The sequence below is a fragment of the Engystomops pustulosus genome, chromosome 5 (assembly GCF_040894005.1).
Source record: "Engystomops pustulosus chromosome 5, aEngPut4.maternal, whole genome shotgun sequence".
Classification (NCBI taxonomy): Eukaryota; Metazoa; Chordata; class Amphibia; order Anura; family Leptodactylidae; genus Engystomops; species Engystomops pustulosus.
In genome coordinates this window covers 64,163,216-64,191,005 of record NC_092415.1, presented here as the reverse complement: position 1 = coordinate 64,191,005, position 27,790 = coordinate 64,163,216, and the positions used below count along the sequence as shown (strand labels likewise).

General features: G+C 40.5%; 1 protein-coding gene across 1 annotated transcript in view; it reads right to left on the bottom strand.

Moving 5' to 3' along the window:
- Window positions 1-6,684: 6,684 nt before the first annotated feature.
- The window catches only part of VAPA (VAMP associated protein A), a 33,298-nt gene continuing 12,192 nt past the window's right edge, over window positions 6,685-27,790 (bottom strand). Inside the window, exons 2-6 of the mRNA XM_072152245.1 lie at window positions 26,734-26,886; window positions 23,328-23,431; window positions 19,022-19,102; window positions 13,336-13,482; window positions 6,685-12,317 (exon numbers count right to left, since the gene is read on the bottom strand). Of these exons, the coding sequence (XP_072008346.1) occupies window positions 12,201-12,317; window positions 13,336-13,482; window positions 19,022-19,102; window positions 23,328-23,431; window positions 26,734-26,886 (602 nt within the window). The 3' untranslated portion in view covers window positions 6,685-12,200. The remainder of the gene's footprint in view (window positions 12,318-13,335; window positions 13,483-19,021; window positions 19,103-23,327; window positions 23,432-26,733; window positions 26,887-27,790) is intronic.

Genomic DNA, 27,790 nt, shown 5'->3' with positions numbered 1-27,790 from the left:
GTGACCTCTTCAGGTAAAGCCAATACTAATATCAATACATCCAACCGTGTGGAACCAAGCCTAAATGTCAATACCAATTTTTGAGACAGTTACAAAGTGATGGTGGTACACATGAATATGGTAATGTTAATCCCAATGCCACCTTTAAAATGAAAAATCCGTTGTTTTATCCTGTTCAGTCTCGCCCGGAGATACTGAATGATTTTCAGGACAAGGTTGAGCAGGATTTAATTTCTCTAAATAAGAAGGTGGTGCATGGCACATTGACATACAATCAGAGCCTCTCCTGTCGCCAAGCAGACAAGGGGGGGTATTGTCCTTATGAATGCAGGATTATACAAACGGCTCAACTTGGATATTTTGGGAGATAGTACTGTATATAGGGAATTCCCATATGATCCTACGAGGAACATCCAAACTTCATTAGAGAAAGTTTTGGAGGAGAGGGTGAATATGGGTGCCATTTCAGACAAGGTAGCAGAATATCTCCTAGTTAAACATCCAGTGTTCCCCATTTTTCACTCCCTCCCCAAAATCCACAAAGAAAAATTCCTTCCCCCCTCAGACCGATTGTGTTGGGTATAGGGTCGGTCAATTAAAAGCTTAGTGCGTGGGTTGATCATCTATTACAGCCACTGGTGTTTTCTGGACACTAGGTTTCCCAAAGGTACGAATATAAGGTTGGATATGATCTGTCATTATTGAACATCCCATGCATTTATGTAAAGTAGCATTAGTTCAGTAGTAGTAGTTCATTGTTATGTTCTCATGTTTTTATGCATTTACCGTGTATGTTTTAACTTTGTTCTGATTGGTGAGTCCCAATCATGTGACGTTGCCTAATCAATATATATTGCCAGAGGTATATGCAGAAGAAAGTCATGAATAAGGATATCTAATATCTGAAACGCGTAGACTTTTTGCTGTCTATATCCCTTGGAAATGCATTCCTTTTTAACAAAGATGGAATAAAGCCTTGGATATTTATCTCATTCTCCTGTTGCATCCTTGGAAGCTGGATTGCTTGCTTTATTTTCCCTATATTTCTACAACTCTTAAGCCGAATTGATCCTTGCTCTGATGGTTCCAGGTGTTATGAGCCACGCTATAAAGGTGAGCCGGCTCTTCATTTACCTTGTAAAGAGAACTTGTCATGTCGATTTGGGACCCTAAACCAACTACAGGCCCTTATGAACTTGTGGTTTAGGCTCACAAATAGATTAATATGAGGGCCGTATGTGGTGAAAAATAAAAAAAGAAATAGAAAATTTTATACTTGTGTAGATGCAGGTCCAATTAAGCATGTTGGACATCGGAAGATCAGAATTGAACATGACATTCCACATTGTGGCTATGCTCAATCCCAAGGTGGCGCTGGTGTCCTTGTTGCTTTTGCAATTGGCAACTTCCGCCTCCTCCTCATGCTGCCACTGAGCTCTCAATGCCAGATGGGAACTCTACAGTAGTGCCTCCAATTTGCGATTGAGAACTGATGAGTATCCAGGCAACTCGTTTGTCGTTATGCAGACACTGAAGCATATAGTTGTTCGTGTAGGCTAGGCTTCCCAGAGGTAAGGATAAGCTGTCCCTGGTGGAGGAGTCTCCTCCTCTTCTTCTTCCCAGCCACTCTCCATTGATGCCTGTAAGGTGCTCCAGGTATCCTCCTCATCCACCTGCAAAAGTGTCTCCTGGTTGGTCAGTGCAGTACCTGACCAGCAACCAATCCTCCTATAACTCTATACGCTGCTCAGTGTAATATCCCAGGGTGTGGGTCTCTATTATCTGACACATTACTGTATTATCCATCTAGTTCTGTGGGGTGACAATGTGGTTAGATTATCAGGGTACAGGTGTATATGGACTTTCATCTGGCTTCTGACATTGTACTAACACACTGACACATAGGAGAGATGAGACAGATGAGAGGTGCATGAGATAATTACACAGAGGCTACACTGTGAGCTCTGCTACATCTCACAGACATGTACCTGCATCCCCCTTCCATTGGGTCACTTATCTCCTTGTAGCTTGTATATCTGTGAAATGCTGCATTTTTGTTAATAACAGTGAATTAGAGAATGTGTTATTTTGTTATGCTGAGCACACATAAGAAACTTGTCTTTGTGGGAATATCCCTTTAAAGCAGCTGCTCTGGCATGACTGTGTTGTTGACCAGGGACCTCTGTGCCACAAACTTCAGCACAAGCCAAGGCATAAATCTGGCTTAGCCCAAAGGCTCACCACCTCACCAGCCTTGAGGTCATCTGTCTGCTCCTGGATCCCTGTCCAAAGCTTGTGGGTGATCTGTGTTTTTTTTGACCACACAGATGAGTTTCCTCATGGCTTTGATAAAACTGGTCATGTATGTGACTCGATTAAGAAGCAGGAGAGGAGGCAGCAGAGTTAGGGTCGTGGCACACGTGCCGTTCGGGCTGCGTTTGCAACCGCAAACCAAGCCGCACCCACCGGGGCGGGCCGCGGCCCGATTGCGTTGGTGTTTCTAAGGAAACCCTAAACCGGTGGGTGCGGCTTGGTCTGCGTTTGCATTTGCATTTGCAAACGTAGCCCGAACGGCACGTGTGACACCACCCTAAGAGGCAACAAGAGATGTCCAGGAATCTTGGGTGGGGGCACAAAGTCCACAAAAGCACTTCCTGCTGTGGACCAGCTGCCACTTCATTAACGCAGGTTAAGGAAATGTAAAAATCCATGGCCATGCTTACTTGTTCACGTGTCAGTTGTGAGTTGCATCTTGAGACTAATAACATTGTCCAGTGTACACCTGATTTTGTCCACAACGTGTTGGTACAGGGTGCGGAAGGCCCTACCGGGAAAAAGTGGTGGTAGATTAAAACCTCATATTGTGGCACAGCCGATCTTTAAAGCTGCCTGTCTCCAACAATGTGGCAATGGGCTGAGGGATGTGTGGAAGCTTGAGGCCTGGCCTGAACCACGGCTAATAGACAACATAAAACAAGGAAGAGAAAGTCCTCTGAAGTACCTGCTTGTGATTTATCTGAAGGCCATTGTAGCCACTTTTGCAAGAATTTACTTTTAATTAAAAAATTGTCTGCAGTAGGTTTATGTCATCTCTAAACAGAGCAAACAGGTTATTGGGATATGCAAATAGCTTCATTTCAGATTGCGTGTTCTCTGGAGAAGGACCTGTTCTACAATACTGAAAGATATCTAAACCTCTGGGTGACAATCACTGCACCTTTATCATTTCTTATAAATTGTGCTTGTAGCTATGCTCAATGTGCATTTCATTATTTAAAGACTTAAAGAGAAGACCTGAAAAAAAACCCAGCAATTTGGGTATTGCCATTTATCTACCATTGGTGTATAGAAACTAGATACTATCACTTGTCATGGCTGTTGTGGATTGGTCCTAGAGAGGTGTCCATCTTTAGCAGAGTATGATATAAATTTATAATATTTTCATCAGTTTTCCGTCACTTACTGCCATGTAACTCACTGTACACCAAAGGAAATAAATCTTCCATGAATTACTCATTTGTGAGAAATCTCTAAATTCCCTCATGCTCGACAATTTGTGATGCAGTTACAGAACTAATCATAGAAGAATGCTGCCCTCTAGTGGCTTACCTTATTTACTGTTTCTATCTTCAATGCTCAGTAATAAACCCATTTCAAGTCACATTCCTATAAATTAATAATAATCTTTATTTATATAGCGCCATTATATTCTGGAGAGAGTAGAAACAAATTAAGCCAATTGCACCAAAATTAATAATCACGGTGTAACCTATCCCTCCTCCAAGCTGATTTTAGCCCAGCAATTTCTCTTGCAAGCCAAGTTGTGAATGGTACTAGTGACCGGTGTGCAAATATTGCCAACATAAGTCTCACTCCAGTTTTTAAGATTGAAGTGCAAGCCGCGCAGTGTTAAAGCTCCACAAAATGAGGGGTGCAGCTCCCCTACAGGATCGGGCTGGGACCTTTAAATAAAAAAAATAATAAAAAAAATGTAGCACCACTAGGTCTTAAGCCTTTTGGGAAAGGCACGTTAGAATTCTGTCTACATCAGTATACACGCGATAAATCTGGAGTAAAATCTGGAGTCGGTTGACAAAAAGTCAAATTTTGTGCAAATCAACCACAAATATGCAAAATTTTTAATACAGAAAAACAGAAGGATTGATACTTCCCTTCCAATGTTTTTATTTTGTCAAACACAGCTATGGTTTTCCGGGGCTCCATTGGAATATACGCAAGAGAATGACACAAGGGCCACAAACAAGAGTGAATCGCATATACTACACATTGGGGAGAGGTTTCAAGCTGTCTACACCAGGAAACTGGAGGAATTTGCACCTGAAATTGCACCACATTTAGGGTACATTTACAGGAACATTTGCTCACCCGGCCATAGCCCATGTGAGCACATGCTGGCACACTGTAGAGGAAGTGGGATGCTCACCTCTCTCCATAGGAAACCGAGCCGTACGGCCGTGCGGCACCGTACCGCTGCCAGGCCACCATACAGAACATAGCCAAATAATAAGAGGTGAAAAGTACAACTCATCAAATTAATAATCCAACATCAGGCACAATGATTAATCTGGCGCAGCAGAGAACTGTCAATTTCTACTCCACACTGGTCTAAAGACCGAAACCACTAAAACAGTAGCTACGGAAAGTATTCAGACCCCAGACCCCTTTTAATTGTTCACTCTTTATTTCAATACATCCAATTGGAAAGATCAAAAACTTTTTTTTTGTTAATGTTCACTCTGCACCCCATCTTGACAGAAAAAAAAAAAACTGAAAATTTAGATATTTTGCCTATTTATTATTAAACAAAAAAAAAAAACTGAACTCACATGGTTATAAGTATTTAGACCCTTTGCTGTTTAACTCACATGTTGTCCATTTTCTTTTGATCCTCCTTGAGATGGTTCTATTCATTCATTGGAGTCCAGCTGTGTTTAAATGGATTCTCCGAGAGCTTCAAAACACTTAGGAGTAGTGCTGGGCTTAAAAAAAAAAAAAATAAAAAATAATAATATATATATTTTATATATATGCCACGCCCACCCAACCTATTCCCAGCACTGTATAAAGCGCCGGGACATCAGTGACCGAGGCGAATATATATATATATATATATATATATATATATATATATATATATATATATATGAATATATATATATATTAAAGCCTGTCCCAGCCGACTCCTAATTCTTTGGGACTCTCTGATAACCCTTTTTAATGAAACATATTGGACTTGATTAGGAAAGACACGCACCTGTCTATATGAGCCCTCAAAGAGCATGAGAATCATGAGGTCAAAGGAACTGCTCAAGTCTACAAAATAATTTTTGCAGCACTCAGGGTTTCAAAGATCACAGTGGCCTCCATAATCCTCAAATGGAATAAGTTTGGGATGACCACAACTCTTCAGAGAAGAGTTACAGAGATGCAGCAGGCAGATGAGAGAAAGTTCCACAAAGTCAACGATCACTGCAGCCCTCCGCCAGTTGTGTGCCGATGGAAGCTTCTCATTGCAAGGCATATGAAGGACCGCATAGTTTGCAAAAAACACAACGCTTAGAGTTAACACCAAAGAGTTCAACCATCGTCTCATCAGATAATCTTATTTCTCATAGTCTGGGCAACTATGTGGTCTGAAGAGATGAAGATTGAACTTTTTGGTGTTAATTCTAAACCGTATGTGTGGGGAGCACCAGGCACTGCTCATCAGCTGTCAAATAAAATCCCAACAGTGACACATGGTGGTGGCAGCATTATGCTATGAGTGTGTTTTTGAGCTGCAGAGACGGGATGATTGTTTGCAATTGAAGGAAAGATGAATGCGGCCAAGTGATATCCTGTATGAAAACCTCTTCCACAGTGCTCTGGACCACGGATTGGGCCAAAGGTTCACCATCCAACAAGACAAAGACCCTAAACACACAGCTAAAATAACAGCAGTGGCTTCAGAACAAACCTAGACCCGATTGAGCGTCTCTGAAGATACTTGAAAATGTCTGTCCACCAACATTCGACCATCCAACCTGAGGGAACTGGACATCTGCAAGGAAGAGACAGAGGATCCCAAAACTTGTTGTATCATTTCCAAGACGACTCGTGGCTGTACTAGCTCAAAAGGGGCTTCTACTCAATACTGAGGAAAGGTTCTGAATATTTATGGCCATGTGATAGTTCAGTTCTTATGATTTTATAAATTAGAAAAAATATCTACATTTGTTTTTTTCTGTCAAGTTGTGGTGGAGAATGTACATTATTGAGCAAAATAAGAAAAACTGGACCATTGGTCCAGACATCCATGATGAGTTAATTTTTAATGTTGGAGGAACGCTTTTTCTTTTCTTGGATATACATTTTTTTATGTAATTTAAATGTATTGATTGACTTGGAATCTTTTTCCTGTTTTTTCTTTGTGTGGTATAAAAAAAAAAAAAAAAAAAAGCACTTCTTCTGTTCTCAAAAGGTGGTACCCTTTGCTATGTAAATGAGCTTAAAATTTACCGTCAGGCTTAAGACTAAAACTGGTCTCAAGCTCCAAGCACTTGTGCAAAGTTAAATTTCATTTACTTTATGATTACACACAATAAACAGGAATACCATGAAAACCCATTGGGTGTTCTTCATTCTTTAATCCTCATCATACTAAAAAACAAGCAGACAAAGGAAGACATTGACAGAACAAAGACAGTTTAATTCATATTTCATAATTTAGTACGGTTGACTTCTTCCAAAGACACTGCTGATAGCAAAATATTCTGAGCATTACATTTTATATACAACATTAAAGATCACTATGAATCAAGGAACAGTCCAAAATTTTACAGCACCCCATGAAGACTGATTCAATTTTGCACTAAATTTAAGCAAAATCCCCACATGGGTCTCTCAGGATGACAACAAATCATTAAACCATGTTGTGCATATGATATTATTCTTCAATGATAAAGAAATGGAAATACAGAAATCATTACAATACATATTTATATAAGACAATTTCTTCCATTACTCTGTGAAATTGATTTTCCTTTAGGGTATAACAGAAAGACCAGATTTTCTAGTCTTTAGTACAGTAGGGCTGCCTGTCTAGTTATTTACAAAGAGAAAGAAGAAGCCACAGGGATAAAACAGTCCAGGTTCTAGCAGCGACGCTTCCTTTTGCAGCACATATCTGATCTTGGTACTTTGCAGCATGGACGGTTGTGTGTCAACCAATATACACTTCATCCTCACTACTGGGATGCATTCACACAGTCACCATAAACCAGAGTGATTTACACACCGAATATCTGTGCGCTTAAATGGCCCACCTCATTCTCCAGGATATTGAACTTCAATTCATCTGCAGTGGAACACAAGACTGCAGAGGCTTCTCAAAGGAGAGGCAAGTAAAAGATAAAGATGGATCAATTTTTTCAAAAAGTAGGGTTAGGTTTCTCTTAGATAATGAAATGGGTGTATACTGATGTGCCTTTAGCTCTGCTAGTGTATACACATTCTACTTCATTCATTAGTAGGTCATATACATAATGTACTCAGTGGTATGATGAATATCTGACCAACAACTACAAATAGGCCCCAATGGAAACATTGATTTAAAAGGGCTAAAGTAGATTCCAGAGAAGATATCTATAGCATCCTTATCTCTTAGGGAGAGAAATGGATGGATAAAAAAGCAACAAACATTAGAAATTGAACAAATTCTGAAAAGAAAAAAACCATTTAATAAGGAAACCTACCATCAGAAATCAAACAATTAAGTTGGATCTGATGGTAGGTTCCTACTAGCATTCTAAACTATCTTTTCCAAATCCTAAAGTGCTCCACACGCAGTAGCCCCTGCTGATAATTTACAATCAGATGTACCCAATGGTAAGCTTCCCTTCCCTTACAGACTGATCTAAGTATTACGGCCAAGTTCTCAACTGAATGCAAGAATGAAAGTAGGATCAGCAAACATCACCCCTTTTCTCTTTATTAACACAGGTGTAACTGTACCCAAAATGCACATGCATTTCTAGCATTGTACAGTAAGAGCAAAACTGAAGGAACACCAAAAGCTTCCTTGCTATAATATATCCCATTGTCTGACATTTTAATTTCTTGGCAAAATTAATGATTACAGATTTTGCGTTTTTGTAAATGACTGCTTTCCAGGTAACAAAAGACTACTAAAAATAAAAAAAATATATAAAATGAGCAGAACGTGGATATCTGCTCATGAGAATACACACCGTAAAACAGACTTCTACCACCCCTTACACAGTTGCACAAAGCAACTCCCCATCTATGGTATAAAATCAGATCTGACTGTAAGAAGTCAAGGCATGGGTGCTGTTGGGTGAGCTCCATTTACATCATTTACACCCTCTCTAGTGACCAGTGATCTCTCCTTGGTAGCTGTTCTGTGGTCAACCTATAGAGCTATTTTTGTATCATTGGTGACAAAAATGTTATCTGTACAGTATATAAGCAGCAGACACAAGGACACTTAAAAAAGGTACAGACTGCTGTTGTGAGAATTATGCCAAAACGTCTTAGTTTCAGCCATTGTAGATCTTGTGAGCAGAGCAATGAGGTCAATAGACATGCGAGTGACTGAGGCCAATATGAAAACAGTGACAAAATAAAAGCCAGAAGATATTTCACCATTTCTATTACCATTTAGAAACCACAGCTCATTGTGCGTCAAAAATTATTCAGGAGGCTTAGCCAATTTCCAATGTTTCCAGAAATAGCCTCTGGAGATACACTGGGAACCATTCACATGTGGCTGTGTGGAAAAAAAAAATAGCGCCAAAATTAGGTAATCTGAGCCCTGTGATATATACCCAAATCTTGGAGACCTATATAAGTTTTTAGGAGGATAAGTAAAAGACAGGATACATCTTGCCCAGACTCCAAGGAGAGATAGTGATGATAAACAAGAAAACATTTGGTTTGGTTAACCAGCATTTAATATATTCACCGCAAATCTTGACTTGGATTTTGTGAGTATTTTTCATGTCTCAAGACGAACAGCAAAACTTCTTTGTACAAGAAAACTTAAAGTTCCAAAGGAATAAAACAGGTAAAATTAGAGATGGATCACTGCTGTGCTGTACCAGACAAGGAAAAGGAGAACAATAAATACAGAGCCAACTATTAAGCAAATTTAATATAAAAAAAAAAAAAAAAAAAAAAAGTAGATTGCTTATTAATGTGGAAGACTATTATGTGCATGCATGTCGTGAATGACAGCAGATTATACATATTGCCATTTCTTTGTTGCCTGGTAAATGAGAATTTGACATGTGTAAGGTTAATTTGAAAACTTCTTTCTATCCAAGCAGGGCCATTTAGACCATCTGGGCACCAATGCATGTTCTGCACCCTCAGGGCACAGACAGTGGAAAAGCCTCAGACTCTGTCGCAGAGCTGTGTATGTACAGTGCTAGAGGTGGCCAGAGAGCCAGTAATTTGCTATTAATCCATCAAACATGCACAGCTAGCTGAGAATAGGAGTTAAACTGCAGCTACTAAAGTGTAATATTTAGAAACAAAATGGAAATGTGTATTAAAAAACTGCTAAAAGTGTTCATGTTTCCACTTGCAAACGACTCATTGCATTCTCCAGCAGACAATTTTTCAACACAATATTTCTTAATAGGATACACATAGTAAGGGAGAAAAGATGGACAAAAAAGGCACAATCCACGCAATAAGTCAGAATTAGGCCAGGTTATTTCTCAATAATAAGAAGCATGTATAGGTAAGAAAAGGAAAAGCACTCGATTATACAGAGGTAAGTATGACTTGTAGTTTTTAACTGTTTGATGTTATGTCCTTATACTTTCTTCAATATGTTCACTGATGACATCCAAAAAAAAAAAAAAAAAGAAAAGAACTTCTACCAAAAACAAAAATAATGCAGCCATATTCAGACTGTAGAAAAGAATGGAAACATGTTCAAACGTACATCATGTTTTAAGTGAACCCCGTGGCAGAACAGAGATCCAGGAGGAGGAAAGGGGGGGGGGGGTTTAGGATTAGTGTATATCCAATTGAACCAAGAGAGTTCGGTCTGAGAAACTTCAAGTACGCTCACTTGTGGGATTTCCCAGAACTGAATGGACATGTCGAGTTCAGAGACTAGGTTAGGTCTGAGTAATCCAGAGTTTATCAGCAGAACTTGTTTGTGGGCAATGGACTCAGGACCCCTATCAAAATAAGAGCTGAAGGAAGGTAAAAACCGTTGTGTGTGCACCATGAATATCGTGTGTAGTCTCCCGTGTACCCTCTTTAACCAATGAAACATTTCTCCCTTGAAAATTAGCCGACAGGGTGATAAATGGTGTAGTGTTTAGATATCCATCTTCATTCTAACTTCGCTTTATAAGGGGCGCTGCATACATGCTGTATGATACAAGTTCTCGCCATACACATTTATCACATAAAAATAGGTTAATACAGTGTGCATATGTCCATTAAAGGAAACCTACCACTTGTAGTGGCAGGTTTCTGATGGAAATACCGGGCACCAGCTCAGGGTGAGCTGGTGCCGGAGCTTATTTTCATGGTTTAAAACACTTTTTAAACTTTATAGCCGGCGCAGGCAGGTACGCGCTCGGTGCTTACCATGCGCGCGGCTCTCATTCACTTCCTATGTAGCCGCGCGCACGGTAAGGCTATAAAGTTTAAAAAGTGTTTTAAACCGCGATACCGCGGTTTAAAACACTAACGAAAATAAGCTCCGGCACCAGCTCACCCTGAGCTGGTGCCCGGTATTTCCATCAGAAACCTGCCACTACAAGTGGTAGGTTTCCTTTAAGCATATTGTTTATAGTCAAGCCCATGGTTGTAACATTTCTTCCATTTATGCTTATTGAAGTACGTTTTTACCTCCTGATATTCAGATAACAGCACCACCTGGGATTTCTATAAAAAAGCTTTTAACATGTGAATAGATTGACATCTATACTCAGTTTTGCTTAACCTTCAACCTAATGATGGCTTAGATATAGCTATAAACAATATTCTTCATGTGACAACCGCTAGCATGTAGATGTGGTTTTGTACACATGGGGAAAATCTCCAAGACATACAAAAACAAATAATGCAGAGACCCCTGCTGTCAGAATAAGCTTTGATCTCACTTGAGTTATATTCACATGGAGAAGTTACTGTACTTATTGAATGAGAAGCAGTGAGAAAGGCGTACCTTCTATAATACAGACTGGTCCTTCACAAGCTTTCATTGCACCTATAGAAATCATGTAAGACACAAAGAAAACTGTTGCATGTACCAAACCCAGCAAATACACGGAACTTCAAGAATGACTTCTAGAAGGCCGAATTTACATGAACATATGCTGGGCAGGCAGATGTCCGGCACGATGGAGGGGAAGAGGGGTGCCCCTCCCCTCTCCATAGAAATGCACGGCGTATGGGCCATACACACAGGGAAAGATAAGACATGTCCTATCTTTTTCCTGTGCACGGAGCGGTACCACACACCCTGCGGCCATTGCCGTCTACAGGGGACATATGTGCGACCGCACAAACTTCCCCAATACGGTCGTGTGAATGCGGCCTTACACAGACATGTAAATGCTAGCCAAAAGGAAATAGAACTTCTTTCCGATTTTTCTTTTTATTCCATTCAGTTGTGAATAAGATGGAAATGACGGAGACAAAAAGAGCTCTGCCTCACACAGAACTAAACTGCCATCACATATACATTGCAAAATAAAGAATTTAGCTTTTACATCGAAAAAACTGCATCCCAGGATACCTCGATCTTATACCTGAATGAGATTAGCAATCTAAGGAAACCATGTTGCAAAAAAAGTGAACAGATAAAATTTAAAACAATTAAAATAACATACAAAAACAGGATCTTTAAACTTATTAAAATCACAAAAAGATTTCTTTGATTACAGTTTCCTTCCCCATAAAGGACTGAATGTGTGACAAGAGTCTTGATGCTGACATATGAACACACACTTTTGTCCCATCGCCAAACAGTTTGTATTTTTTATTTATTCTGATTTTTTTTCTTTTCATATGAAGTGTTAGACAGGCGATGCCCATGTGCTGCAGTACAGAAACTGACATGGCAGCTAGACAACTTTCTCGCTGGGAAGGGAGAAAAAGAAGATGGATAAAAAAAAATAAAAAATAAAGAAAGCACTTCATGCCTTAATTTACAAGATGAATTTTCCTAAAAAGAAGCCAATGAAAATTGCTGCAATAACGACCAGAAGGGACGGGATGGGGTTGCCTTGCTCTTTCAGCATTCCTCTGCCCTTCCTCCTCTCTTCCTATATTAAAGAGAAAAAAATATATAGATCAATGTAAAGACATAATTTGACAGAAGCATCTTCCATTATATAACAGATCAGGTAGGGTTAATTTATATAAAATGGAAAGTGAAATAAAATGAAGCTTTTTGTCAGAATATCTAAAGTAGTATTTTGTTTTCCCTTCTTCCACCGTCACGTCTGCACAAGGATTTTTGGGTGTCTTCAGTACTACATGTCTGCACAGTGGCATGGGGGGGGGGGGGCTCCTGTATTACAAGTCTGCTCTCAAGATATTAAACATATTGTTTAGGGAATGTGGAGCCCTGCATTGTTAATAATTATGTCACATGAAGGGAATAATGGCATATGGAGAGGATGCCATCCATATTTGCATTTCTTACCATCTGCTGGGCTGTAAACCTTATTTAACAATGTTATCAGTGATCTATATATGGGGACAATAGTGAACACAAACATAAGGCCCATAAGTCATGTATTTCGTTACAACAATATAAAATAATAATTATCCATTTATTTTATTTTTTTAATAGTATTAGCTTTGTTATCCAAGACAACATAGGATAAAAAAACTCAAAAGCATTTACTGTAGTCATTATGCAGTATAGTAAATGCAAGAGATCTTAGATTTAGCTTTTTAACATTCATAAATGGTTCTTGAATTGGCCCAGATAACATGCATCCAGTATACATTAGGCCAATCAATGGGGTTCAGTGACATCACTGCAACATTAGAAGAGTGCAAAGTTGGAGTAAAATGGGATTGGTGGCCAATAACAACCAATCATACAAGCTTCGTTTAAAAAAAATAAATAAAAAGCTGCAACCCTTGCACTTCTGCGATAATTAAATTGACCGGGCTTATTTAAGACAAGCACGTAGCTTCTATTAACTAGGACACGTATAATATCAAACCTAACATTTGTAAGACACTTGCACATTAATAGCAGCCTTCTTGTGTACTGTCAAATACTTTCTAACAAACTTAGACATAAGAGAAAAGCAAACATTTTCTCACTTTCAGAAGCTGATTTTCGTCTGTCAGCTTGATCATCTCAGACTGAAGTCTCTTACACTCCTCCATTAGCTTTCGTGTTTCAGTGTCATCCATTGAAGCGCTGCCTTTTGCGGGCAGGCAAGTAAATAATTTTGTAGATTCATGTGTCTAGAATACAAACAAGGAAAAGTGTTCTTATACAAGCAACATTCAATACAATGCATACCAGGGGTAAGCAGAAAGAAAATAGATGGGTGGTACTAGGGTTATCGTGGCATACACCGTACTGCCCAACTTTTGTAGCAACGAAAAGGGGAAAAAAGATCCAGCGGACTTCTGTAGCTTCTGTTAATATTATACTCCCCCCCTTCCCGATATTGTGCACCCATCACCACCTCCTTTTCTTGTTGCAGCTTAAAGGGATCTGGTCACCGCTAACCTACTCAAAATAGGTGAGCACTTATACAAGTTTGTGATGGAGGCCAAATGTATTTATGTAGGTTGTCTTCATTGCTGCATTTGTCCAAAAATTACTTTAATTACGTATATACTCGAGTATAAGCCGACCCATGTATAAGCCAAGGCCCCTAATTTTACCACAAAAACCTGGTATAACCTATATTTTTTTACTCGAGTATAAGCCGAGTGTGGGTTTTCAGCACATTTTTTGTGCTGAAAAACTAGGCTTACACTCGAGTATATGTGGTACTTTGGTTTCTCTCTAGATTTCCTGTCACAATTGCCACTAACTCGTAAATCCCTGTCCCTCCACATGGGCCACAGTGCCCTGTCAGATACATGGTATGCATCTAAGTAGTGGCCTGTGAAAGTGTGGGCTGTGCAACGTACTACGTAGGTTGCTGGTGATAGGTTCACTTTAATGTAAAAAAATACAGATACTTACCCCCCTGTTCTCCAGCTCCTTCCTTTCTGCTGCGTATAGTACTAAAGTAGGCAGACATACCCACATCACATCTTCTGCCTCTGCTACACTCAACAGGAGCAGAGGCCCAGGGATAATTAATGTCTCCGGACAAACCTCCTGCCGGCCAGGACTGAGCCAGAAATCCAGGAAGGCCCCGCTGGATTCGGGATGGTTGGGAGGTATGCATACATACACACACAAAAAAGCAAAAAAGCTTGCCCATTTCTGTAGGCGTGTATACCTTAGCAAAGACAGACAAGACATGTGTGGCATAGTTTTGGGGGACATGAGCACAAGTGGACCTAACACTTTATGGGGCCAAAGTGACAGCAACTTTTATTAAAACAGTCTCAGGAATAGAGGTCCATGTACACACCACACACTGTCGCAGAAAAACTTACACAGCATGATGTTTTTTGCCAAGCAATCAGTAGTCCGGAATTAACTACTACGTTTTATTTTACACCAGAGTGCATTGGAGTGCTGCCACTTTATTTTATATTTTGGATGGTCTTGAATCAGTTTCGGTACGTGCACCTGATTATATACACTCACCGGCCACTTTATTAGGTACACCTGTCCAACTGCTCGTTAACACTTAATTTCTAATCAGCCAATCACATGGCGGCAGAGGTCGCACTAACATTTTTCCAGAAGGGTAATAATACGCCTCAATTTTTGAGGAGTATTTTTAACCCAAGAGGAGTACGAAATTTTCACTAATAAATGTATAACTCCCAGGCGTATATATAGTGTTAAGAGACATCTATTAATACAAGGAAAAAGTTACAGCTCCTGTTTTCTGTGCTTAAAAGGGTTTTCCCACAAATTCAAGTTAGGCCCTATCCACGGGATAGGGTCTAATTTGAATTCTCAGGAAAACCCCTTTAGGGAGCATGCACACGTTTTTTTATGCGTTTTTGACGCAACCAAAGGTTTCACATGTTGAAGTAACACTGCGTTTTAGCAAATGCAATGTTACCATTACATGTGATCAAGGTTGAAGCCTTTGGAATGCGTCAAAAACGCAACGCATCGTGTGAATGCTCCCTCAAATAGCAAGTATGTATTAAACGAGTGGTGCACAACATTTTTATGGTGTGTTCACACATGGCGTTTTCAAACACATAAGAACAGCTGAGAAGAGATTTGCATAATTACATTGCTGTCAATATTGTGTTAACAAAATGCATGCATCAACGCAATGTGGACAGCAATATAATTAGGTAAATCTCTTCTCAGCTGTTGTGATGCGTTTGAAAACGTATGTAATAACCTCACCCTTAGGGCGCTGTCCCACGTTGCGTTCGCAAACGCAGACAAAACCGCGCCCACCGGGGCGGTCCGCGGTCCGATCGCATCGACGTTTCTATGGAAACGCCTGTGTTTTGCGTTAAATGCAATGCACCGGCGGCTCGTTCCCGATCGCAGGCGTTACCATAGAAACGCCTATGCTATCGGACCACGGACCGCCCCGGTGGGCGCGGTTTTGTCTGCGTCTGTGTTTGCAAACGCAACGTGGTACAGCGCCCTCAGGCTACATTCACACTACCATATGGGGGCGTATGTAAAACCACAAGCTTGTGGCTGTACATATGTCCCCAATAGATGGCCACAGAGTGATACCGCTCAGTACACGGGAAAATGACATGTCTTTCCCCGTGTTACGGCCAGTACCCAATGCATTTCAATGGAGAGGGTCGGGGTCACCTCCTCCTCCTCTCCATGGTGCAGAACGTACGCCTGCCTGGCTCCGGCCTGGCGGGCATACGTTTGTGTGAATGCAGCCTTATTGTCTACCCAGCGGACTAGGGCTGACGGCGGCCCCCAGACCAGTCCGGGGCTGATGCTGCTGAAATTTTATTTAATTAGGTTTCTGCGGTTTGGGAACATAACCCTTTTTTTTTTTCCCCCCCATTATACAGGGGCACATAATATATGTGTTCCCTGCTTTTCTTTTATATAGATGACAGATAACAGTGATCTAATGGCATGGTTGTTGGCATGGTGGCATGGTTGTTGGTGCCAGAAGGGCTGGTCTGAGTATTTCAGAAACTGCTGATCTACTGGGATTTTCACGCACAACCATCTCGGGTTTACAGAGAATGGTGCGAAAAAGAAAAAACATCCAGTGAGCGGCAGTTCTGTGGGCGGAAATGCCTTGTTGATGCCAGAGGAGAATGGGCAGACTAGTTCGAGCTGATAGAAAGGCAACAGTGACTCAAATCGCCACCCGTTACAACCAAGATAGGCAGAAGAGCATCTCTGAACGCATAGTACGTCGAACTTTGAGGCAGATGGGCTACAGCAGCAGAAGACCACACCGGGTGCCACTCCTTTCAGCTAAGAACAGGAAACTGAGGCTACAATTTGCACAAGCTCATCGAAATTGGACGTTGCCTGGTCTGATAAGTCTCGATTTCTGCTGCGACATTCAGATGGTAGGGTCAGAATTTGGCGTCAACAACATGAAAGCATGGATCCATCCTGCCTTGTATCAACAGTTCAGGCTGGTGGTGGTGGTGTCATGGTGTGGGGAATATTTTCCTGGCACTTTTTGGGCCCCTTGGTACCAATTGAGCATCGTTTCAACGCCACAGCCTACCTGAGTATTGTTGCTGACCATGTCCATCCCTTTATGACCACAATGTACCCAACATCTGATGGCTACTTTCAGCAGGATAATGCGCCATGTCATAAAGCTGGAATCATCTCAGACTGGTTTCTTGAACACGATAATGAGTTCACTGTACTCAAATGGCCTCCACAGTCACCAGATCTCAATCCAATAGAGCATCTTTGGGATGTGGTGGAACGGGAGATTCGCATCATGGATGTGCAGCCGACAAATCTGCGGCAACTGTGTGATGCCATCATGTCAATATGGACCAAAATCTCTGAGGAATGCTTCCAGCACCTTGTTGAATCTATGCCACGAAGAATTGAGGTAGTTCTGAAGGTAAAAGGGGGTCCAACCCGTTACTAGCATGGTGTACCTAATAAAGTGGCCGGTGAGTGTATATTTGCAAGTGCTGCATAATGCAATATGTATATATTTTTTCCCTAGGCACCAGGGTTCAGGAAATATAGGTGTTTAAAGTGTGACCCCCCCCTCCAGTCTGTCAGCTGATGGCAGAATATAGAAGAAGCTGCAGGAGACTTATTGCAGAAGTACATGCACCCTCCTCTGCAGCTGAAACTAAGGGTGTGTGATGGGATAATGTTGTACATATTTAGAACATATTTTGGTAAAATTTACTACTTATTAAAAAAAACATTTTAATTTGAAAAATGACAAAATGTTTATTATTTGTTTGTTTGTTATTGTCAAATATTATTAAAAAGGAAAAATATGTAATTTATAAAACCATCCCATCAAGTCCCACATAAAAAAAAAAAAAAAATCAAAGTAAAAGTTTTATGCAATGTAAAGCTTATACAAAGATATTGTCATTTAAAGAAGCGCACAGCAGAATGTCAAAAATTAACCTGGACATACAGGCGCCAATGACCATCGGCCACAAAGGTGTTAAAAGAACTTCCAAAAATGTCTTTAAAAGCAAACAATTAAAAGGTTATAGAGACAGCTGGAGAAGGTTCAGAAATTTAGAACATATTCCCTATACTTGAGAGTTTTCAAAAGAGATTACCTACGAGAGTGGTTCAATAAGTACCTGACGACAGAGGGCGTTCCTAAGGGAAGTTGGTGTTATCATGGTGTGCTGCCATCTATCAAAACAAATTGCAGACTGGTTGATAGTTTAGTTTGGATTTGGCAGCCATTTGAGTAAGACGTGTTTCGTGATTTTCGCTAAGATGGAAAAAGAGCAGTATCGTTCGGTAATTCGCTTTTTGTTTTTGGATGGGAAAAAATGTGAGGAGATAACAGTTGGATGCTGTTTATGGGGACACTTCACTATCTATGACCACAGTTAGATATTGGTTCAACGAATTTATACGTGGGCGAATATCAGTTTTGAATGAGAAGCGACCAGGACGACGCTCAGACGTTCAGTGGTTACCAAGGAAATCATTCAAAAAGTCCACCACATGATACTCGCTGATCGACGAGTGCGCTAAGATCAAAACAATGGATTTCTCCCGGTAAATCTTCTCCAAAGAAGGCGAAGAGGGTTCCATCAGCAGGAAAGGTCATGACGACGATTTTTTGGGATGCGAATGGCGTCATTCTCATGGATTTTTTTTTTTTTAGAAAAAGTAAGAACAATCACCGGACAATACTATAGTGAGTTATTGGGCTGCTTCGACAAAAAATTGAAGGAGACTCAGCCACATTAGGTGAAAAAGAAGGTGCTCTTTCAATACAATAAAGCTCCAGCACATTCATCTGGAGATGTCGTCGCCAAACTGCATGAATTACGTTATGAATTGCTGCTGCCCCCCCCCATATTCACCCGATCTGGCTCCCTGCAGGAAAAAAAAAAATTGTCTTGGCGGTGACTTCTATTTGGAGAGTTCGACAAAGCCTATTTCTTTGGAGGGGTTAAAAATGTCAGGAACGTTGGAAGAAGTGTAGCTTTCAATAGGGTACTGTTGACAAAAAATTGGAAAAAATTGTGTCTTCATTTCTAACACGGGCACTTATTGAACCGCCCTCGTATAATGGATTTGACAAATGGAAGAATATTAAATAGCATATTAAATTATTTAAGTAAATTAAATTGACAGCATGTTCTGTGCTGTGGAAGAAACATTTTAGTAGGGATAGATTTTAAGATGTTACATGGCAATTAAGAATTAACAATATGAAGACAGACTCACCGGCTTCTCATGTTCATGTGGCATATCAAACACACATTTTAATTTAGAATCCATTAGATCATCAGGTTTAGCTTCTTTCCACTGAAAAGAGACAGAGACAACATCAGAAAACACCTGCACTAAACATATACAGGACATAATAACATCTATTTTGAGGGGGTGGCCTGACTTCCAGCATGAGCGGACACGTTAGAAGAGCGCTCCCCTTCTGAGCTCACCTAATCGCTATAATCCTGCTGAAACGGGGCCGCTCCATGCAACTCATGGCATCGATACAGTAGTTCATGGTATTTATTTCATTAACTACTAAGATAGTGGAGATATATGTTGATGTTGGGCTTCTAATACAGGACATGCACAAACTGAGAGACTGTGTTAAAGCCACTGAGGAGTGGACCTCTCATCTGGCAGAGATCGTAGGAGAAGGCTGGGGAGCTGTGGGCTCAGAAATCGGATGATTTAGAGAACCACCTGCGACAAAATAATGTTAGAGTTCTTGGTCTCCCAGAGATGACCCTATTCTTTTATGGAAAAATGGTTTAAAGAAATACTGCCTGGCTTATCAGCGTCTACCATATATGTTGTGGAAAGAGCTCATCGAGTCCCTGCCAGACCCCCCCCCCCCCCCTATTCTATGGCTTTTCCTCGGATGCTTGCGAGTTCTGCATGATCATCAAGTCCTATTCTTCACTAGTGGATGACTGGCTCAATACTAGGAAAAGACCACCTCGATCCTGAAGCTCCTGTGTCGTCTCCAGATTAACAGGACTGTGTTAGTGTTTCCACACAACTTTACATGCCTCCTTAGATGCCAAGCATCCTGTTTTTACTCTAAGTTAGTCTTTTGGGATGTCACTATGAATGGGCTGTGTATTGACCTATAAGGATATGTCAGTTTTATAGGTAGGAGTTGCATGCATCAAGGAAATAGAGCATGACCTATAAACTATCCTTATCTTAGATAGAGATAGAGAAATGTTAACGAATGTCCACATGGTTCAAAGTTTGTGCCCTCCCCATCTAAGAAGAGAATGGTATTATGCCAAGGTCCATGCATTATTGCATTGAGATGGCTGAGCTCGGCCATGGAGTGATAGTTTGTGCTTTTCACTCACACCTGTAGCACAAACTACCCCATACTCTTTACACTATGGTAATTCTGTAACTACAGTTTTACCGATTCCTTACTGCTCTCTATAGAGCTAGTTATAGTGGCTCCTGTTTGAGCAATGTTTATAAGTCTGCCTATCTTGTGGTGAAACGAAGGTTTGGTTCTTTATTTTGTAACCTGAGAATTGACCTAGGTCATCTATATTGTGACTACCTACTAATGTGGAGACTAGATTATTTCGCTTAAACTGATATTGTGGATTGTTAGGGGGCTGGGGGACACGCGTATGTGTAATATGGTAATGACTGTGTGCGACAGCACTCAATCTCCATATTGCGTCTCCCGAAGACAAATTTAACCCAGGCCAACACTAGGTCTCTACATAAACTCTGGGTCATTCCATGCACATCTCCTATTTCAAGGGAGTATCAACCTTGGTTCACCTATTAGTAAGGTAGGAACCAGACCTTGTGAAGAGAGACCCAGAGGGCTGTTACTCGTTTGTTTGGGCCTGGGTAAACTGCCGACCGCTTGTTATTCTGGGTATATACAATCCTCCTACTGCCCTCTTGTCTGTTCTGTATGAGGCTGCGTGCTTCACTACCCAATTACAAGCTGCCCTATTGTGCATTGGCAATTTTAACGCCATACAAGATAATGTGCTAGATAAATTTAGGAGTGACCCACTAGTTGACCATAGAGACCATCAGACCACCCTGGCTCACCTGCTAGTAGGGCTAGGCTGATCTATGGAGACTACACAATATACTTGCCACACGACCGGGCGAAACACCCTCTCGAGAATTGCTTATGCTTGTGGCAACACAGGGGCAGTTGAATTACTACATAATATCACTCACTAGCAGAGGGGGGTCTGTAACTATACCCCTAGATTTCCAGATGTCCATGTTTTTACTAACCCGCATAAAATTCATTCATTTTGGTTCTCACTCCTGCCTTGATTGCGGAATACATTGCCAGCAATGACATGAGCGACATGCACTCTTCTTCTTGGGATGCCCTGAAAATTTACATTTGCGGTGGTTTGCAATGTGTGATTACCCATGTTAGCAGAGAAGCTCATAGGGAGAAGATGCAACTATCTTCTACTTGTACCCAATTGGAAGCAGTCTATACGGTGGACCCCACTGATTCAAACAAAGATAAATGCTTATCTGCAGGTAGGCAATTTTACATTACCTGCATGAAAAAAAAAAAAAGTACTATTTTTGCGCAACAAACATTTTTTGAGTTAGGTAATCAGTCGAGTAGCTTATTAGCACAATTAATACATAAAAACACAGCTTCCTCTACGGTGCTACAGTTATCATGACATCAACCACCACAGGAGAGGCTAGCGTGATGAACAACTAGCTGCTTTTGCTGAGTTCTATAGAGAACTACAAACTACTCAGACAACATGCTCTGCAGCAGACGTCAACACATACTTAGACAATTCATTGCCCGGAGTTTAGGGAAGACCAGAAGGATCTTGAGGTACTCCACAAAAGAGGCTTCTACCTATCCATATAGTGGCTAGGACAGTCTTATAAGTCTTCACTAATAAGGCCCTTTTCTTCCTTCAAAGACTCCACTCTGGCATAATGATGACCTATCGGACCTGCTACAGTTGCAAGGCTTGGTGGAGAGCTATGGGAATGCATACAATTGATGCATTATTTAAGGATAGAGTTCTCCTTTCCTTTGATCAGATTAATAGACATACCAATAAATATAAAATATATATATATATATATATATATATATATATATATATATATATATATATATATATATATATATATATATATATTCCATGCAGTACAAACTCAATTTCCTCATACGAGCTGATTTGAGTAATTAGACTGCAGCCAGCCAGCCGTATATATACTCGAGTATAAGCCGACCAGAGTATAAGCCGAGACCCCTAATTTTATCAAAAACTGCGGAAAACTATTGACTCGAGTATAAGCTGAGGGTGGCAAATGAATTGGTCACAGCCAGCCAGCCCCCTGTAGCACATTTTTTGTGCTGAAAAACTCGGCTTATACACGAGTATATACGGTAATCTCTACCATATATTCACATCTCATAAATTTAGTTAAGCCACCAGACAGCAACTACCAGCTCTCCAGAAATGGAGGAGTTTAATTCCAGAACTGTATGAGGATATACATTTGGAGGTTTTGGAGTCTCACCTGCGGTCAACGATAAAATGATAGAGCTATACATTATTCACCAAAGCTATCTCACACCATTACGTCTCCATAAATTGGGTAGACTCATCACCCCAATGCTTAAGCTGTGCATATACTCTAGCAGATTTCTGGCCTATGTAGTGGACTTGTCCGAGGACTCTGTGATAAATCTACTATCACTTTAAGGCTCCATTCAGACGAACATATGGAGCGCAGGAGAGGAGGAGGTGTGCCCCTCCCCTCTCCATAGAGATGCACAGGGTACGGGCCGTAACAATGGGAAAGACAGACCAATTTTGCGAGATGTTCTTTTTTAAAAACTATCTGAAAACTTCCAAAATGAAATCCAACTCATGCTTTGTACTGCTCTGACAATTATTGCTCACCACGACTTTAAAATTTTATATTCCTTGTCCTCCTGGCCAAGCACTATTGGAGCTGTAACCTAAAACCATTAAGTGTTCCACAAGCAACTTGCAAAGAGAGTATCCAGGGTTTAATCCACCCTGATCAGAGTGATGACATGTATAAGCAATGTACAAGCATAATAAAAGAGTAAAGATAATTTTTAGGATATGCCTATCATAGAAAATGCCACTTCCCGTCCCATAAGGTCAAACTACATTTAGTACAGTCCTGTACCAATCTTTTAGATCAAATTGTTTTCTTGTAAAATATAGCTGCCAAAAAAATTAACCTTCCTGCTACAGACAGTTGTCTTAAAAAAACATCTGTAACCAGAATCTTAACCCTCACTCTAGAAATACCTGCTGGTAAAGGGTTAAAAGTCCTCCCCCCCCCATCACCTAAAATCATCTGTTACTGAGGAACTGTACCTTAAAGGGGGTTTTACCATGATTTCAGCTAACTGAAGTTCTGGAAGTACAACTCCGATCCAAAATATTTAGAGTCAGCTTCAGGAACAATTTTACATAAAGTGATCAAGGAGGCATTTCCCAGGAGCCGTTTATATTTTATCAAAAATCTTTTTACTTACCACGGTTTCCATGTCTGTTATATTTGATGGAGCAAAAATGGTCTGCACCATGAACTTGTGCTTACTTTTTTCATTTGGATCATAGTCAAAAGGCTGTAACATTACTGTTTCAAAAAGATATAAAACAAAAATTACATAAGTATACATGCAAGTTTACTATAGGAGATCAGACACCAATCTACTACTACTACTACTACTACTACTACTACTACCACCACCTATTACCCTATCCATTCACTGGGACATCTCACTGGTTAGAACAAGAGAAAGACACATTTATCTTACAAGATACATTGCAAAGTTTAGTATATTCATTTGTTCTATTGAATCATACCAAGTATGTTTCACCTGTTTATTAGAATCGTATTAGATCTACCCCATAGAAATTAATTTCAGAACAAACAGTGTTAGGAAAAGTGTACCAAGAAATCTATGAGGTCATGGAAATGCCTGCTCCTTGCATCATTTTTTGTACCATGTCCCAGCAGGCAATATCCACAGCTCTGGGTTTAATTACATAAGATTCCCCTCTATAAACATATGGTGAAAAGGATTCTCTCAGAAACAGAATTATTAGAACAAGGGATGATTTGATTATGAAATCATCTGTTTCCCATGACATTTGCTCTTTAAATGAGTGCAGTAGGTTTTTAGATTTCATGGTATTAATGAGGCTTCCTTCCTTATGAAGCTCATGTGACTCTAAACAGAAACCGCAAAAATAAACTATGGAAGGAGTCCTCAGAAAGGACTTTAAGAATCCCCAGGCAGTTGTTATGGCACTTGTTTATAGGTATGATGAGGGGAATGCAGAATAATGTGCCTCTGACTCTGCCAAGGCCAAATTCACAAATTGCCCTTGAATAGAGTTTCAAAGTGCATTCAAGTGCAATGTGTGAACGTGCCCCTAGATAATGTGGGCTTGCAGCAAATTTTAGGGATAAAAATTTTAGGTCTCCACAATCATAAAAAACCCAATTTGAACGGAGTTGAAGAACAGTCACAGGGGGATGACATCTAAATTTGGGCTGTCCCCTTAATTGGCCATACATTTAAATCAACTTTGAAGTGAGATGTAAGGAGGCAGAGAGTCTGACACTGAAGTCAAGGTGGGGAGCTCTGAATGCATATCCAAGAAAAGCAGAGTATGATCGGCACTGGAAATTACTTAAAATTCAAGACTTTATTCCATATCCATTAAAAACGGGATGTTACATTGCAGATTACAGACGAGCTCTGAACGCGTCCGACTTCAGGAGATCTGGTTAGTGAAGTCTCTGGTTGCAGAATCCATTACAGGGAAGAGGCTTTTCTGAGGAAGAGAGCTTGACTTGTGTTAAAATCTCCACCTCCTTGACTTTATACAACTAGTTTACATCTCACTTTAAAGTAGATTTTCTGGATGATGCCACCACACTGGGTTATGAAAGAAACACTTTCTTGAAGGTGGTCAGCTGCTTGGCAACATACAGGTAAAGGTTTTTTTTAGTCCATTTCTGCTGACAGGTTCCCTTTAACACAAGGACAACTCCACATGAGCGACTGTTGGGCGCAGAAACAGAAGTCTGCTCTATATAAGAACTAGATTTTGTGAATCTGTCCTGGAAGGTCTAGATAATTTCTGCAATTGAGAACCTCCTTAGGACAAGTTATCAATATCAGACTGGCAGGAATCCAACACCTGATATCCCCTTCCAATTAACACTATGAAAGGGCAGGAGTGTTTATGTGAGGACTAGAATGTGGTGGCTGTGTAGTTAATCAGACCTTTGCCCCTCTGAAGATAACAGAGCCAGATTTCCTACACAGGTGCCTCTATGGAATTGACTTGTATTTTAAAAAAGAAAAAGGTTGTTTTGCTCACTCAAATGCTGCAGCCCCTTCACCCCCTTCAAGGCGCAGCCAGTTTGTATGTTAAAGGGATTGTCCAGATTCAGCAAATATTTGATATGGTTTGTGTAAGGAAATGTTGTACAATATACTTTCTGTATCAAATCCTCATGGTTTTCTAGATCTCTGCTGCTGCCATAGGAAGCTTCTATGTTTACTTCCAGAGGAAAGAAATCTGTCCATGGTTATGTGCTGCCATACTGTGCCAATGGCAAGTCACTTCTCACTGTGCCGTACTACTACAGGAAGGATTTAATGGACGTGCACAGTCATCCTTTTCCCCTGCCATCATTGTCCCCTTTAAATTTTTCGCTAAAAAGCCATAACTATTAATTTTTCTGTATACAAGGCTAAATGATGGCTAGTTCTCTGCTTAACAAGTTGTACTTCCTAGTGACCGTATTTAAAACTCCATGCCACGTACTGAAAAAATTCCAAATGTGGGGGGGGGGGGGGGATATCATGGATATTTCATCTCTATGAATCCTTAGGCCCCTTTCACACTCGCGTTTTTCACGCGCGTTTGCTGCGCTTGCTTTTGACGTGCAGAACTTGCATTGCACTCTGACCCATTTTTTCACGCACACACTGGGGTTTTTTTTAACGCACATTTAAATCTCGACATGCTCTACTTTTGCAAGTCAGGCGCGTGAAAATACACCATACAAGTCTATAGAGATGCATCAAAAACGCATTGCACTCTGAGACACTTGCAAGTGCAATGCAAGTGCAATTCGTTTTTCATGTATCAAATGCCATAGAAAAGATAGAGCTCAGCCGTGAGACCATTTCACGCGCATTTTCTGCGCATGAAAAACGCATTGAAATTGCATTGAAAACACGCGTGAAAAATTGAGACACTGAACAAACTCTGACTGAAAACTGATTGAACTCTGATGCAAAATGTGCGTTTTTCACTGACCAAACCCTGATCGCACCCTGATCAAACTCTGAGGTGATCTGCAACGCAAGTGTGGAAGGGGCCTAATACAGGCAGTCCCTGGGTAACATGCAAGATAGGTTCCATAGGTTTATTCTTAAGTTGAATTTGTATGCAAGTTGAAACTGTATATTTTATAATGATAGATTTTTTTTTGCCCCAGTGGCGATTGGAGTTTCCAAATTTATTGCTGTAACGTGACCAAGGATTATCAATAAAGCTTCATTACAGACACCTTACAACTGGTCATTGCAGTCTTTGACTATAGTAAAACATCCAGAGAGCTTCAGAGGTCACAGTAGGCCGAGGGGTCCATCTCTAACTAAGGGTCATCTGTAAGTCGGGTGTTCTTAAGTAGGGGAAGCTGTAGTAATACATGTACACTACTACTTCATTTTACACAGAGGCCTTGGGAGGCTGAAAACTCCCAGTATATCCAAATTAGACAGCCTATTTATTCAGTAGGTTTTTGTCTTCAGTAATTTTCCTACTGATAAAAGCATCACAATCCTGCTCACATACATAAGACAATTAGCATTCTATGTCTCCACACTATACATTCTTTATATTAAGTACCTGAAACGGTTACTGTGGCTCCAGGGTCGATGGTGCCGCTGTTTGGCCTTACACAGTAGCGTCGGGGTGCTGTAGTTTTGACTTTGAAACATACTTTCTTGTCAGATGGATTTCGAAGTTTCAGGTTTGTGGTGACGACATCTGTAAATGGCCCTACAAGTAGAAGAGCACAGTAGTATTAGTATCATGGAGGAGCAGGATTATTACACATTTCTGTGTGCAGTGACGGAGGTGTCGACATGACTCACTACAAGTATGAATGTACGAGGATTAGAACAGCAAATAAAAGCTGCCACATGACTTCCATCACAGCTAATGTAATCAGTAGAAAAGAGGATTGATATGGCTGCTGTTTAGTATGCCGGAGGCATGACCAAGTGACTGGGTAAAAGAACAGAGCAGCACTTTTCCTTTCCTACCAGTGATCTAATCTTGCTTAATTTAAATGAACTTGAAAATGTAAAACTTACGAGTATAGAAAAAGTACAACTAATTAACCAGAAGGGAAATCCTAGCTTTTTCTATGGATTCTAAACAATCACATTTACAAATATGCTGAAGCATCGCAAGTTTATACAGATATGAGGACATTTTAGCCAGTTTATGCAGTGTTTAAAACAAGTCATTTGTGACCAAAATAAAGAGCAACCTATAACCACTAGGGCACAGATATGGATTAACTGCATCCAGTCTGCAGCGCAACCCATCTGAGTATTACAAATGTTGATTTCCGCACTATGCCCCGCAGCAATACGACAAGTTTTTTTTTTTTTTGCGTTAAAGCTTAACAGTAAAGTTACTTGACAAAACATAGTTTTAGCACAGCTGGAGAGAGACTGACAATTCCAACCATACCTGCACCATGCTGCTGGCTTCTTCCTAGCCTCGGATACAGCCTCATATCTATCAGCCCTATCTGTAAAATCCTCTAAGCTTCTCCTGAACTTGGTGGGCGCTTCCTGATTGTGACATCAACTGAGAGCACTTTGGGCAGAACACTGAGGGCACAATCAGCCCGGCCAATCAGGACACAGAATCAGTGTTACTGCTGGTACAG